Below are 16,525 nucleotides of genomic sequence, written 5' to 3' on the forward strand. Positions count from 1 at the left end.
GTAGCTGGCCAGGACACTGTATTTTGACTCCGAGACAGAGCTGTACATTCCACACATTTCTCTGACAAGAACAATCTCTGCCCTGAAAGGTACCAAGCACTCATCCCACACAACATGTTCCAGTTCACTCTGATCGGCGATGAGCAAAAACAAGTAAAGAGCGTAAACATCCCCTCCCCACTTTGCAGCTATGTGCGAGCACAGAAAATTGAGTCTGTTACACAAGATGGAGTCAGCACAGAAAATGGAGTCAGTTATTCAAAATGGAGTCAGTTATGCAAAGTGGAGTCAATGGTCAATATATGATTCTTAATAGCGCTACACTCCGTCCTTTGACCATTGGCTTTCATAATATATTGGTCTGAAATCAACTGATTTAGGTCGCAGCATAGATAAGAGATTAGGCACACACTGGACACAACATAATGATATCAAGATACATATTGCTTATATTATCCCTCCTAAAGCAGAGCAAAGTTTACCAAAATCCAGCAAACAACGAATCCCACCATCCTTTTTCTACATCCTGTTTGTGACACCAAAATGTCATGCTTCTAATTTGACACAACTAAACCCTAAACTGCTGCACCTTTAAATAACACACGTAATACAGCACTCCCAAAAGATGAGCTGATAAAACAAGACCCAGCACTCGCTTAAAGCAAGGCAAGAAAACAAATTCAGGTGCATTTAAAGCAGGGCCGGACTGTGAACCGAAACGGGCCCTGGCACACCGCTGGGCTGGCACCCCTGAGGGGATGAGGGGCCCACCAGGAAAACACCCGGTGCCCGCTACTGCCAGTCCGGCCCTGATTTAACCCCTTGGGTGCCAGGCCTTTTCCCCCTCCTGTGCCTGGCGCTTCCTTAGCGGGTGGGTTTCATGACGAGATAGTCTCGTCATGGGCACAGCGCGACTGTGCTCCATGACGAGACTATCTCGTCATGGGCACTGAAGAGGTTAAAGTGACACACACATATTTATTAATTCAATATTTTGAAAAGGAAGGTAGAATATATTGATTAATGCAGACTCCCAAATATCAAGTAACTTAGGCACAAAATTATAATAACATGTGGCATTTATACAGTAGAGAAGCTTAGAAATTATATACACATATATCATTATTAATAGCGCTACAGTATGCTGGTGGGCCTTCTTCCGGCTGTGGCTTTCTAAGTCATTACCTCCAATTGGAAAAGCTTTAACAACATTTCTTGTCTCACATGGTGGAACTTTATCTACTACAATCATAGATTAGATACCTCTCATTCAATCACATTAGAGATAGCCATTAAGAGAGGTATGTTATGGTTGCCTTTGACCTCCTTTTTATCAAACCCTCATACTATAAAAAATTGAAATATTGAAGTTTCCAAACCTCCATGATTATATTATATTTTACCTAATATTCCTCCTTCAATCTCTTGTCATCACCCACCTTATACCTCTCTTTTTTTATGGTCAAAATAAATATTGTCACCCTATTTTCATTTTTTATTTTTTCTTCTTTTAGCAACGTTTTGTTATAGTCTCCCTCCCCTTTACAAAACTCATAAAATGCTATTAGGTATAGACGGCCATTTTGTACACATTTTGGCATTATATTCCAGGTTACGTCTCCTCCAGCTCAAAGTGTTGCATAGAACATATTTTACCAGAATGACACTTCACAAGATAGGGAGGATCAATGACCAACTCTGCCTAAGACAATGTGGTGGCGTAGGCACCTTCTACCACACACTATGGGAATGCCCTGTAATTCAACTATACTGGGTAGCAGTGATGAGCACAATCACACGGGTCAGCGCAAGTCCGGTACTGCCAGAGCCTAAGCGATGTCTCTTAAATATCTGGGAACCCCCAGACCAGGATCATGCATTCCAAACTTGGGCAACCCTAGGTATAATGATGGCAAAACTGAATATCGCCAGGCTTTGGGAGCGTGTATCGCCCCAGCCCCAGGAAACTGGTGCAAAGATATGGATATTGCCATGGCGGCCGAGAAAACTACTCATATTCACAGAGGTTGCCCTCGAAAGTGGGAGCGGGTATGGGGTAAATGGAATGTATATAGGGGAGGTATCTGTACCCCACCTACTATAATCCCAGTTTCTGACGAGGATGATTAACAAAAATACTGGTCCATAATTGACAAGCCACAAGGTGTATATCTAAAGACACACAATTGATGGATGGAATGCAGAACAAATCAGAACATTCACCCCTCAGTCAAGAGATCTGGGTTAAATCCATCATTATTTTGCTCACCATGCCACCCCAGTTTAGACCTGGCCATATGCACATCAGTCTTGGCCCTGTGCCTCATGAGAACAGTCCATCCTGAACTGCCAAGCCAGGTCCTCCCTGAACTGGAAACAAGCATCCTAGGACCGGTTTCGGGGTTTCACCCCTCTTCAGCCAGGATAGCTTGATTCCAGTGGCACAGTGAGCCCAGGACCCACGTCTGGGCATACCTGGCGCACTTAGAGCGATAAAGCAAAAGACACACAATTGATGGTGTCCTAGGATGCTTGTTTACAGTCCAGGGAGGACCTGGCCTGGCAGTTCGGGCTGGACTGTTCCCATTGGGCACAGGGTCAAGACTGATTTGCACATGGCTGGGTCCAAACTGGAATGGCATGGTGAGCAAACAAACGATGGATTTAGGCCCAGATCTCTGTACTGGGGTAAATGTATGACATTGTTCTGTGTTCTGTCCATCAATAGTCCTTTTTGCCTTTGTCACCCCGAGTGGGACGGGTATGCTCAGACGTGAGTCCCGTGCTCTCCATGCCACTGGAATCAAGCTATCCTGGCTGAAGAGGGGTGAAACCCCGAAACCGGTCTTACGATGCTTGTTTCCAGTCCAGGGAGGACCTGGCCTGGCAGTTCGGGCTGGACTGTTCCCATTGGGCACAGGGTCAAGACTGATTTGCATATGGCTGGTTCCAAACTGGAATGGCATGGTGAGCAAAACAACGATGGATTTAGGCCCAGATCTCTGTACTGGGGTGAATGTATGACATTGTTCTGCATTCTGTCCATCAATAGTTCTTTTTGCATTTGTCACCCCGAGTGGGACAGGTAAGCTCAGACGTGGATCCTGTGCTCTCCATGCCACTGGAATCAAGCTATCCTGGCTGAAGAGGGGTGAAACCCCAAAACCGGTCCTAGGATGCTTGTTTCCAGTCCAGGGAGGACCTGGCCTGGCAGTTCGGGCTGGATTGTTCCCATTGGGCACAGGGTCAAGACTGATTTGCATATGGCTGGGTCCAAACTGGAATGACATGGTGAGCAAAAAAAAGATAGATTTAGGCCCAGATCTCTGTACTGGGGTGAATGCATGACATTGTTCTGCGTTCTGTCCATCAAAAGTTCTTTATAGTAGATGTATATCTGTCACATTGCCAAATTATGCTCTCATTATTGTGTAAAGAAGTAACACGGTTGAACGGAAATATCATGCTGTAATGTCTTCACTACAAGTCTCGATTTCAATAAAAATATTTTGTTTTTTAAATCAAAATCGTGTACATTTTTCTTTCTCTTTCAGTTTTTGAGATATGTTTTATTTCATACAAGCCAAGTAATTGTACCTTTTGTACAATTTATTATTCTTTCTGATGAATATTTGCTTTCATACTATAATATTGATCATTCTTGGGTTCTTTTCCTTGTTTTTGCTGTACATCACATTGATTATTCTTTTAAAAAGCCTTTTTTTAACTTAAAAAAAATTGCTTCCAGTATAAGATCTCCCTCTACAAGCTCTTTAGCTTTTGCTCATCATTCCCCATTTATTGTGGCATTGACTTTCTTACTTCTCTCAGATCTAGCTCTTTTTGGGTGGGAGTCCAGCATCCAGGATGAGTGGTGCGGGATGGTCCACTTCTGGCACATTTTGAGTGGCAGCCTGACGGGTATTCCAATATCCTCAGAGACATCTGTAGGGCATTCCACATTGCTATTCTTCAAGACATTCTGATCACTTCATTGAGAGTGCACATAAACCACTCAGGCTCACTATTGGCCTGAGGCCACTCAGGCATAATTTTTCGGTGTGTGATGTTGAGTAACGCTAGGTAGCAAACAAACTCCATAGTAAGTTTTAATTTCGTTGGGAAAACAATGGATGGCTAGCACCTTTTCAAGTTTTGATATTACTTCTTTGGCTGGCATGGACTTGATCTCAACTGCAGGATATTTTTTTGCAATCATCAACCCATACCAACAGGTGTCAACCAACTTGCAAAACCTACACTGAAGCATGCTACATAATACATAAAATTGCAATAGCTTACTTTTCAATGTGTGAGTACCTTTGTTCTGTTTGAGTGGGCCACCGGAGCATAATGTTCATTGGTTTGTATTTGAAGTAAGACAGCATCTTAGCCTGCAGGGCTTGCACCAATCAACACTTCTGATGGCTTGTTTGGGTCATAAAGTCTCATTGTGGTCTCTACTAATAGGGCAATCTAAGTAATTTGGAAAGCAAGCTCCTGGTCTTGCAGCCACATTCACATGGTGCTTGTTTATAGGAGGCCCCCAAATGGTCTGGTGAGGGCTGTGAATGGATTGTCCACAATAGGTCACCATTCCCAGAAAACTCCCTAAACACAAATATTCTGGGACGATGCTGCTGTGTTAATGTCACACACTTTTTTGGGGGGTCAGGGCTCCTCCTTTACACGTTACCCTGTATGCACAAAACTTGATCTCAGGCTTGAGAAACTTGCAGTTTTTTGTGGACTTTGAGACCAGTGCTCCTGATCAAATGGGCTTTAACATGGGCATGGGGGTGAGATAGTTCTTCAGTATATACAGCAGACACAAAGATATCATCACTATTCTGCAACCCATTGAGGCCTGATAGTATTTCTCAGATGCACGGCTGAAGTAACCCATTCGCACATGAGGTGCTAAAATTGAGATGCTGACATCTGCAGAGATCGACATGAGTGGAAAAAGTTGTTATATAACTCAAGACTTTGTGTAGTTTCAGCCTGTGATCTGCTGATTTTATGTTAGTTTGTGAATCCTATCAGGCTTTAATAACCACTGTGAATACGTCAACCACAGTTGAGGTCAAGTGCTGCACATTCTTTATTGCTTTTTTTGCCATATCCATGTCCATGCAGATTCACACCTCAGCCGGCAGCTTGGGCTTTCGTGGTGTCACAATTGGTGACACCTACTCCCCTATTTCTATGCTGCTTGCTTCCTCTAAACTTTTCAGTTTCTTTTCAACCTGTTCTCACACATTGAACGGGATCTGCCGATGACAAAGAGCCACAGGCTGTACTAACTCATTGAGGTTCAGTTGATGCTCTTCTCTTGTAAGCATCCAATTCCTTCACAAACACCGCAGTAATCTTCTCCCATGCTGTTCAAGTCGCACTCGTGTACCCCAAATGCAAATGCTATTAAATGTAGTCTTTCACCTGATCAGTTTGTTGCCTTCAGTGCAAGTGACGAAGAAAGAGGCAACAATGGAATGATTGTCATGTGACACCTTGATGCAGAACATGCCTGCAGGGTTGAGTGGAAAGGTGCTGCCTTAGGTGTAAACGTTGGTGCATTGGGAATGGAGCTTCGGGCGGGGTTGGGGGTCACTGTAGTCTTGCAAGAACATTACACACACAGTGGCACTTGTGTCAATGAGGTAGGTTATTTTACATCCCAGAATGTCCAGCTTACAGTGTGTGGCTGGAAATGTCGCCTTTGGTCTTGTATGCCTCCCAGGGCATAGATCCGGTGACCATGTTCTTCATCCGAAACAGTGTTCCTTTGATTCCTTGTTCTGGTGCCTCACCTGGCTGGTGTTGGGGTGTTCAACCACTTTCTTGGGAGGCTGTGTGTGATTTCATTGTTGTCCTTTGCTGCCACCCTGCGATCAGCAGATCCTGGTAAAATGAGTGCCATCTCACAGAGTGAATAGGTCTTGCCTTTCACTGGACGGGCAACATTCCTGTGGGTAGAATTACCATGGTACCAGGATGTTTTATCAGGTTTCTTGAATGATCAGTTGAAAAAAGCCCTGTTCACATCAGACACTGACTCTGCAGGTTCCGTTTTGACTGGGCGGAAGACTACAGAGGCTTCCATGTGTGGAGAAGGTGCTTTCGCTGTTTCATGGGCGCACCCAGGGGTGAACACTGCAGGCAGCATCACTTTGGCCTGGCAGAGGATCTCTTTTCTTAGTTTGGTCTAGAGCCAACCTCTGAAATGTGCGTAGAAAGCATTGTTGGGTTGAGGCCTTGCTTGGCTTGCCGAAGATGAAGCTCTCCTAGTCAGAATGCAAGTGTGTGCTGAATTGTCTGTTCGTGGCTGCCAGCGCAGCATTATAGTCCTTGTCCTGTCCTAGGTTCCCTAACATGAGAAACAGTTTACGGCCCTCACCCCGTCCAGGAGTAGCAGTAGGGATTGTTTTGTTGTTGGGTCCATCACTTTTGTAGCTGATGAGTAATTTTCAAATGTATCCATCCGTGTCTTCAAGCGAGATGCCATGCAAGAGGGAGCAGAGAGCCTATTGTACAGCTGGATCGCTGTGCCAGCGTTCTGTAGCAATATATCCGTTTTGGTGTCGCTAGCAGAAAGTTGCATTCCGTGAGCCCAGATACTGCAAAGCCCAGCACCCTCTCAGGCTGTTGACTTTCAATAAACACTTCACCACTTGCTTATTACGTTGTAACAGATGGTTCTCTTTGCACATGAAACATTTTATTAAGAATTAATTCTGGCACAGTTATTCACAGCTTCTGGTACCACAAGCACGTATGACCTGGATCTTGCATGTGAAGTTGCAACCAGGATACAGGCGGCTCACAGTCACTCATAAAGTCACTGTCTATTTATTTATTTTCATAGTCACCATCACATATGGCGAGCAGGAGGAAGCTGCACTATTCAGAAAGAAAATGCTTGCAGGCATCAATCACTGACTCTCTCATGTGGACCTTGATTACCAAAACACCCCCTGCTGGCGCATCTGTGTGACACAAGTTTCACATGGCTAAGCCAGGAGCTTGCTTCGCTTTGTGCGAGACAAGATTACCTTTGTTTTGGGGGGGGGGGGGGGGGAGGGGTTCACACTCACAGCTCAGATTTATGACAGTCTGCCAGGGCCTCTCAGGCCCACCTTAACTGATCGTGGTGCTCTAGAGTGAAGTTTCAACCTATCCCAACCCCTTGGTATTTCCACTCTTACGGGTCCACCAATGCCACGGGATTCAAGTGCATACCAGGCAGGACTTTGATTTATCCTCGTCTCCAATGTTGTATCTCCGGGCTGCCTGCCATCATTGTTCTTCTAATTTATTGTTGACTTTGGCCAATGTCCATGTACCTACACCAATGGTCCATCTGGTAGCAAAGAACCTATTTATGAATTTAAACTTTAACTTTATTGAAAACTAAGAGCATTTTAGGGCTCTGCAGTGGCTGTATTGAGAAGGGTAACATTCAGAGTTCTGTAGAGCCAATATTTGGGATAGTAACAACAAAAGGAGTCATTGTGAGATGCTCACACCAAGGATGAGGAAGAGAAATATGATCTTGTCCTACTGTATATGTAATAAGATTTATCTTTCTTTTTGTCTTCTCCTACCATTTTGGGGTCCCGCCTCCCACTTTGCCCAAATAGGGAGATTTACGATCCACTATCTAGCAGCAGAGGTGGACTGTACCGCGATCTAATACCCTACAGCAATCTTGAAAATCCCCTCACTAATTCCGAACCTCCTAACATAAACCCACGCATGGTTACCTTGGTAACCGCACGGAGCCTCGGACAAGCTCACTCCCGCCATGCAGCGTTCTTGTTAATCCTATCGAGACACGAAGTGTCTTTACAGTCCGTCTACTATCTCTTAACCTTCTGACATAAACTCACATACGGTTACCTTGGTAACCGCACGGAGCCTCGGACGAGCTCACACTGCGCCGGGCTTTCAACGGAGACAGACGCTCCAGTTCTCCGAGCACATTTGTTGTGAACCGCATGGTAAGCTCTACCAGTGCCACCGTTTACAGTTTGTAGATCAATCACTCACCCGGGCGGATTTTTAAGTAACCATGCCCCCTCCTTGTTTTTAGCCCTGATTGAATCTCTGCCTTGGGTATCCATGAACGGACATTGGATACATCGCTACTAGTCTCGACTGATCCTTTGAAGCGGTAGGTGCCCGGGTTTCCACTATTCACGAAGAGCTTGATGGATAGCCATTACTTTGTCAGTTTCTTTTAACTGTTGGCTAATTCCAATATGTTTTGTATCATTGGTTGTCTGGTATACTTACCCTAATTGATCTTTAATTATTTCTCCATTAGACACGAATTAATAGACCCCTCATAACCAAGCCCTCTAACCCGGCATTTCTCCCAGTGGAACCAAACCACTAGGTAGGCGAATAATTCCCAACATACCGCATTTTTAAATGTTTTTAATCAGGACAACTTCCTCACACCCCATTGTTTTGATATTTCAGGTGGTTCAGTTAAAATTACCCTCCAGTCAGGTTGCCCCTTATTGGTCCTGATGAAGACCCGCAAGGCCAAGGCTTAAAATCCCCAAAGGCCATCAAGACGGGTCGAAACGTCGACGCCCACCCTTTGCTACCTGGGACACAATTCCAGTCCTTCGTGCAAGACCACCAATGGGGTCTTTTTCTGAACTATACTAATTGTGTATTCAATAAATGTGACCAGGTTTTTTGGCTTGTGGACGGTGAATTACAACCGATTCACATTGCCTGTAATTGATTGATCACTCCTACTACTATGCATCTTTCATTCCTTGTCCTATCCACGCACTTTTCAATCACTTTCCTCTGATGCACGTTTCCTCTTGGAGCAACCTTGTTCTGTTCTATGAATATTGCAAAAATTGCTAAAAAATAAATGTATATATAACAGCTTTCAGTGTTTTGGTTGTTGTCCTGCGTTGTTTTGAATTATCTATTGAATATTACGAGCCTCTGTTTATGAAAAATTTTGTTTAGGCTCATGATTAGTTAACTAACTGACTAAGTAAAACATATCTCAGATTTATTAATCATTGGATAAGGACCATTGTTTTTGGTATCACACTACCATAAATGTGAGCATGCAATATGTTTGTGGAGGATTAGGAATAGAGGGGTGACACTGTGCTTGAAGCCTCAATAAAATGTTTGGAACAAGACTGCTTTTCACTATCATTCTGATTCTACATGCATGGTGCAGTGCAATGTAATATTATGGCTAGTAAGCAATTACAAAATGTTTTGCGAATCAAATACTGTGGCAAAAGCGGAACAAACTTGGAAATAGGCAGATGTACTCGTGTGTAGCTTTCTCTAATGATTTATTAAACAGTTGTCTCGTTGGGTGTAATACAAGTGTGTGTTCTTATATAAAGGATTAGACACATACAAATCAATGAGCGTCAGCCAAGTACTCAGCACAAAAATACAAATACAAGCAGAAAATGAAGAACAACCTGAAATATGAAACCATGTACATTAGTCCGTCAATGTTTGATTAAAACCAAAGTGTTTGTGTGTGTCTACGCGGGGGAAGGTTGAGTGAGAAACCATTTTATAAGATAATAAATTGTTTATTTCAGAGTTCAAGAAAACTGCCCTTGATACTTCATACAAAAAAGGACCCAGGAAAGGATCCCAGTAATGTGTTAATTTGGTGTACTGGGTGTGAAGAAAAACGAGCACCTAAGGCTATTGTAAGTACTTAATGAAGACGTGTTAACATTAAGCCTGAGCACTCATACTCTAAGAATTCCAAGCATGAATACAATCTTTATTCACTGAAGCGTGTGTGTGTTATCATGTAAACCAACATTTCCAGGAAATGTAGATCTTTTGCACAGTTGCTGGGGGGGGGAGGGGTTAGAACCAAACAGGTGCAGTGTGCAGCTATGAAATCACATTGCTACAGAGGCTGTGTCGCGTGCATCAGTCAGCATGGACAGCGGCAGGGGAGGGCGAACATTCAGCCCACGGGCTCATCTGGCCTGTATGACTCCAGGACATGTTGCTGTCCCTCAGGCTGCAGGGGCGTGGCCCCGAGATGGCCAAACAGCTTTGCTTCTAGACACAGCAACCCATCAGGAAAGTGCAGCTTTTGCATTAGAGCACTGCTTATCAAGTTTCATCTTACGAGTGGTAAAATGCCTTGACGCGAGTAATTAAAGGAAAGGCGAAGGAGCAATAGGCCTGAAGGGACTTTCTGCCAAGGGAATGCAACCAGACGTTAAAAAGGTCAAAAATGAGATTCCACCACCTCTCTTCCTCGTGTTTCTTTTTCAGCTCCCACTCATCCATATTCCTCATATGTCCCAGCAACATAGGGTCCAAATCACATAGATTTTACTATGAGTAGGTGTGACTTACTCTTATAGTAATCCTGGCTTACTCCTGGAATGCCTGTAGTCCCTTCCACCCCCCCCCCCACCCCCCCGACCCCGCCGATCAGAAGCTTGTTTTTATATATTAAAGGTTTTTCTTAACTATATGAGTAATAAACGTTTACGCATTTGTATTCTGCCAACCATAAATCCAATTCACAAAAAATGTAAACGTATATAATATTAGGCGATTTACACCTCTGATTGAGCAGAGCTGCACAAACGTTTCTAGGTACGTCTCTAAAGCTGCATCGGTCACAGTTTCCAGATGAACTCCTGCGAAAGTCATGTTACTTTTCACGTGTTAGCAGTTTTCAAATAAGGGTGCAGTACAATTCGACAATGGTTAAAGCACTTGTTGATGTTCAACTGCATATTTATTTTCATTTTTTTCATGGGCAAAACATATTTCCCTGTCGAGAAACATCTTCTCCTGCACCTTTTGCTGGTGGTCGGTTCCTCATCACAGCCTTCTAGCGGTTTTAATTCAGTCCTCTGCAGGAACACATTCCTGACCATATTCATGGTGGGAAAAGGCCAGAGGACAATTTGTGAATGCCTACACAATCATGAGTTTGTGGATATTTTCGGGGTTCACAATTTTAGAACTGGATCTTAAGCCTAAAGCCCACCTGTTACATGAGAAATTCACATACATAACGTGCACACTTATGGCATACAATTACATAGCTGTTAAAGGATTTACACCTGCTAGGTCTCCTCTGATGAGCATCTAACAGACGTAAATTCAGCCATTTGTGGCAGCCTACATATGTTTGTGGCCATATGGAATATGGAACATGAGCTATTTTTAATCATAAGAATTATTGTTGTATTATGACACACACAATAAAATACAGAGGTGTACTATGTATCTTCGTTCTTATTTCAATAGCAATTTTAGTTTAAAAAAGAACTGACATGGCTCTGAGAGGTACATTTATGGAAAGAGAAAGGAAAATAGGTAACGATTGGACTCTTGATACGATCTTTAATAATTTCATGTTACTGAATCCAGATTGCAGCAAAGCAAATACAAAATAGCGACATTATTTTTATAAATAACTTACACCAAGTTTTACTTTAAAAACGTGGTGTTTTGAATGTTACTTGGGTAGATAAAACTATTTGATGATTTTAGGTCAAAGATAATGTGGCCGTCTGATTTACTAGCTGACTGAGGGCTGGGACTCCCCCGTTGCTGGGGAAGCCATGCGCTTTAGAAATATATTTAACATAACAGAAACTGAAGAAACTCCAGTCAAGGCACAGGGTCATATTTACGCAATATTATCCAAGGAGGAGAGCAGTCCTTGGTTCCTAATGACCAGATGGAGTCAGAGGGTCAGAAGCGAAACTGTAAATCTAGTGGGGAGATATCAGCCGGCTAAGAGCCAATAAGAACGCAGCACTTTGGTAGCATACAGGTGTCTGATTTACAATTAGTGTTCTTACACATTTGGTTAAGAAAGGAGTGAGTTGGAGACGAGTACAACATTGTTTTCTTAGTAAACAAGGGTGTGCCTATACAACACATCGATGTGTTGTGTTGGGGCGACTTTGTACAATTATTTTTTTGCAAATATGACAGGGGTAGCACCTACAGGTATATCAAGGATTTATAGGTATATCAAGGATTTCTGATGGCCCTACCCAGGGCCCTGACAATGGGCTGGTAAAAAAAGGAATCAGCCCATTTGTTGGGAAGGGAGAAGATGTAAGAGGGCACAGGTGCTGCATACGTCCATTTCCTTTACATTCTAGGTTTTATGGGGGTATGTCAGTGGACCCTGGACATGCTACACCCCAAGCTCACTTGATTTACTCATGGCAGACGTGCGTCCTTTCAAGCCAGAGTCTTCCAAAAAGGTTCTGTAATTTATTCGCCCTTCCATATTGTGGTCATACTTGGACATGAGTTGGTAAACTTCATTTTCGTCCAGAGTGAGGTTACACAGCTTCAGGACAGACTTGAAGTCTGGCAGGGAGAGGTAACCGCTGCCATCTGCATCCAGCTTCTTGCAGGCGCGACGAAGAGTCTTCCATTCACTGGGCAACTAGGAGTTAAATTGAAAAGTTTACAGATTAGCTTTATCAAATATTAAAGATCAATGCAGCTTTTGGGTACAAAACTTGATGTATGTTCTTGCAAATGGCAAGACAATCTGTTGGGGGAATCTATGCAGACAAATATGGATGAAGAAAAATGCTGTGCATTGCTACAGAGTGATATATGCCTTTTGAAATTTAGCATTTGTAAGTAAGAAAGATATGCTTATTATTGTAAGTCTTGGCATCTCCTGAGAGATTTGTTCCTGCATACGTTATTTCTTAGTGCTACTGATGCCCTCTTTCTGAGATTTGGGCCGAAAACTCCCACAGAAATATCCAGGAATCACACTCACAGATACCTCAGACTCACACAGGGCCAGGCCTACCATTCACAGAGAGACCCAGGCCTCAGACTCACAAAGAGACCCAGGCCTCAGACTCACAGGGAGACCCAGGCCTCAGACTCACAGGGAGACCCAGGCCTCAGACTCACAGAGAGACCCAGGCCTCAGACTCACAGAGAGGGCAAGGCCTCAGACTCACAGAGAGGGCAAGGCCTCAGACTCACAGAGAGACCCAGGCCTCAGACTCACAGAGAGACCCAGGCCTCAGACTCACAGAGGGACCCAGGCCTCAGACTCACAGAGAGACCCAGGCCTCAGACTCACAGAGAGACCCAGGCCTCAGACTCACAGAGGGACCCAGGCCTCAGACTCACAGAGAGACCCAGGCCTCAGACTCACAGAGGGACCCAGGCCTCAGACTCACAGAGAGACCCAGGCCTCAGACTCACAGAGAGACCCAGGCCTCAGACTCACAGAGAGGGCAAGGCCTCAGACTCACAGAGAGACCCAGGCCTCAGACTCACAGGGAGACCCAGGCCTCAGACTCACAGGGAGACCCAGGCCTCAGACTCACAGAGAGACCCAGGCCCCAGACTCACAGAGAGTGCAAGGCCTCACGTTCAGAGCAAGGCCTCACAAGTCAGGCATGCCACTCACACAGAGAAGCAGATCTGACATTCAGAGCATAAAGAGGACATCACTCACACAAAAAACAACCTTACCACCAGGCGCGTCTCCTCTGCAATGGCGGAGGAGCGTCGCCCCACTGGCTCAGAGCCAGCAGCAAAAAAATAAAACGATATTTCATTATCGTTTTATTGTTAAGTAGCTGGCTCAGCCAATGTGTGCAGGGAGGAGCGAGGCCAGGGCATGGGAGGGGGAGAGGAGGAGTGCTATGTGCACTTTCTAAGTGCGGATGTGTGTTTGGCGCCTGTCTCAGGCCGACCAAAACACGCATGCACACTTAGGTTTCTCTAACCCGGTTGTATTGAACATCTGGGTTAGAGAAACCCCACAGACTCCCTGACCTGAGCGGAGCATCTTTTCAGCCTTCTCAGGCCACTCCCTGCTCTGCAGCATGGGGATTAGAAAAGGAGTCTGTGACATAGTCCCAGTGTCTGCTGGGACAAGTAAGGCCCAGCATCAAAGCTTGATGTGGGAGGCGGCCAGCTGCAGGTAAGGTTAACAATTTTATTATTATTAAAGTCACTCGTCCCCCCTACCCCGTACACCCCCCCCCCCCACACGCTGCCCTGCCCACCACTTTTTGTATGTGGCAGCCGCCACTGGAAGCCTCACGCTCACACAGACAGTTATGCTTTAGAATTAGAAAGCAGTAAGTCCTGGTACACAGTGTCAGACATCACTCTCACATAGGAAGACAGGCCTCGTGTACAGAGCATAGTCTAACACAGCAAACAAAGTGTCACACTCACACTGAGAGCCAGGGCTCACATTCACACAGAGGGCTAGACCGCTGTTTCACACAGAAAGCAAGGCCTGAGTCTCAGACACCGAGTCAGACCCCACACTCACTCAGGGAACATGGCTTCACCAGGAATACCCAATATTTAACACTTTTGCTGACAATCCACTAATACAATAAATGGCGGGAAACTCCAAAATTAGCCAAACAAACTTGCCCTGCACAAATGAGAGGAGTCACTGTTTAAGGTACTGTTGTTGCCCCCATCCTCGCCAAAAGGCAGATCTATTAGGCACACATGAAATCAAATACATGCGGAGTAAGGAGATTGCCTGGGCTAAAGGGCTGCTGTCCAAAGAAGCCAGGCCTCCACGGGCGCGAACTAGAACCTCTTCTTTTCTCTTTTGTGGAAACAGAACAATGCTGTCCTCCGCCTGACGTGGGATCTGCTAAAGAACACTTTGCTTAGATGGTACTGCCAGGGGGTACAGCTTGAGCAGCGGTAGCTAAAGGTAATATGTGGCATCGGCGTAGGCATTAGCCAAAAGATGATGGACCATGCCAGCAGTGGACATACAGAGATGACAGAAGACTCCAAGCCCACGCCAGTGGCAAACGGAAGAGCGCAGCTCGGCTGGGACCCTGCATATGAAATATGTTCTGCACATGATCTCACAAATGGAATTGACAACTCCTATATACGTGCAGCTCCCAGATCATTGCACCGCGGTTAGAGCATGACTCTGAGCGCAGGAACTTCCCCTACACCTACCATATAGGCAGAATTAGTACAACACCCTATAGAATACATTCACTCTGAAAAGGATGCCCGGAAACCTGATGGGAATCTCAGAGCTCTGCAGTCTCTTTAGGGGCGTGAAGCGCTATAAAACTTCTACAATATAATAACTGCTAAATCTAGCGTTTGTTTTCTTTACTATCTTAGGATAATGTGCTCAAAAGACTTTTGAGAAGCACCACATTGCCACTGTTCATAATGAATCTACACCCTAAAGTGCAGAGGTTCCAAATGGTTCTTGTGTGTGCACCCTCATACCTTCTTCTGCAGTCTAGCGCTCAGAGCCCCGAGTCCTGCCTCTTTCTGTGTTTCATGCATCGCGGCTGCCATGTGCTTGGCGTTCTTCCACATCTGTCGACGTAAGGCAAAGGGCTTCAGAAATTCCATGTAGGACACGCTGGAAAGGAACAGCATGTGGGAAACACGGTAATTATTTCATCTTGGTCTGTCCAAGGTATGTCCAATAATTTATAACTAAAATGACATAAAATTACACATTTAAATTGCACTATTTGATCACACAAAGTTAACAAAAAGAACAATTTCTTTTCGACCCCAAAACGAGTATCCACTATATAACTTTGATGATTTACAGGTCTCATTCACAATAAAAATAAATCAAAAAGCTGTGTTTTAGTTCGTTTAATACCCACACTCTCACCATTGACAGGCATAGCAAGGACACAAGGGGCCTCCTGCAAGCAAGAAAATGCCCAAGCCACGCCCAATCCACAGTCTGGTAGTAAAAAACAGGTATAATAGGAATCTGGGGGGCCTCTCACGCCCCCTGGCCTGGTGCCACTGCGCCTGCTGCACTATTGGTTGCTAGGCCCCTGGACATGTCAGCTCAGAGTTCATGTTCTGGAAAGGAGACAGCTTTAAGGGCCCAATTACGAGTCTGGCGGTCCACGGACCTCCGGACTCATGCGGGTCTAGAGGTGGCGGTCTCTGGACCGCCCTAGCACGACTACGGCAGTCCGACCACCAAAGTCCTGCCGCAGCCACTATGGAACCGCCGTTCCCTGGCGTCATTGCGGTGGTCAGGAGGCCGCACTATGCTTGGCGGGACCGCAGGGGTCCCACCAAGCATTTTACGAGTTTCCTGTCTGCCGACGTTGTCATGGAGGTTCCTCCTCCATGAACACCATGGCGGAGAGGAAGCAAAGGGGGCCCTGCAGGGCCCCCTGTGCCTCCTCCACATGGCAATGCACACAGGGTGGGCACAACATGTGCCCCACTGTGTGCATGCACACCAGTTCCGGCACGGCATGGACTAATCAGTCCATGCCATACAAGAACTGTTTTTGGCGTTCCCATTGCGGTGCCCATTTTCAGGGCACCACCGTGGGAACGACAAAATGAAAAAGCCCACCAGACATGAGTAATAATATAGAGTAATTATATATTTGATGAATGACGAACCTGCCCGGTGAAAAGCATCATGGTCGTTACATAACTTGGATTTGTAAAGTGCACATTCACCTAGGTCATGGGTTTCTCG

At 45.1% G+C, this 16,525-nt stretch overlaps 1 protein-coding gene across 2 annotated transcripts in view; it reads right to left on the reverse strand.

Annotated features, from left to right (window-relative positions):
* Nucleotides 1-10,468: 10,468 nt before the first annotated feature.
* LOC146862687 (EF-hand calcium-binding domain-containing protein 6-like) overlaps nt 10,469-16,525 on the reverse strand; it is a 478,924-nt gene continuing 472,867 nt past the window's right edge. For both annotated transcript variants that reach the window (XM_085641926.1, XM_085641927.1), the window contains exons 18-19: nt 15,283-15,421; nt 10,469-12,460 (exon numbers count right to left, since the gene is read on the reverse strand). In XM_085641926.1, the coding sequence (XP_085498052.1) occupies nt 12,203-12,460; nt 15,283-15,421 (397 nt within the window). In that variant the 3' untranslated portion in view covers nt 10,469-12,202. The remainder of the gene's footprint in view (nt 12,461-15,282; nt 15,422-16,525) is intronic.

Source organism: Triturus cristatus, chromosome 2_2, assembly GCF_964204655.1.
Source record: "Triturus cristatus chromosome 2_2, aTriCri1.1, whole genome shotgun sequence".
Lineage (NCBI taxonomy): Eukaryota > Metazoa > Chordata > Amphibia > Caudata > Salamandridae > Triturus > Triturus cristatus.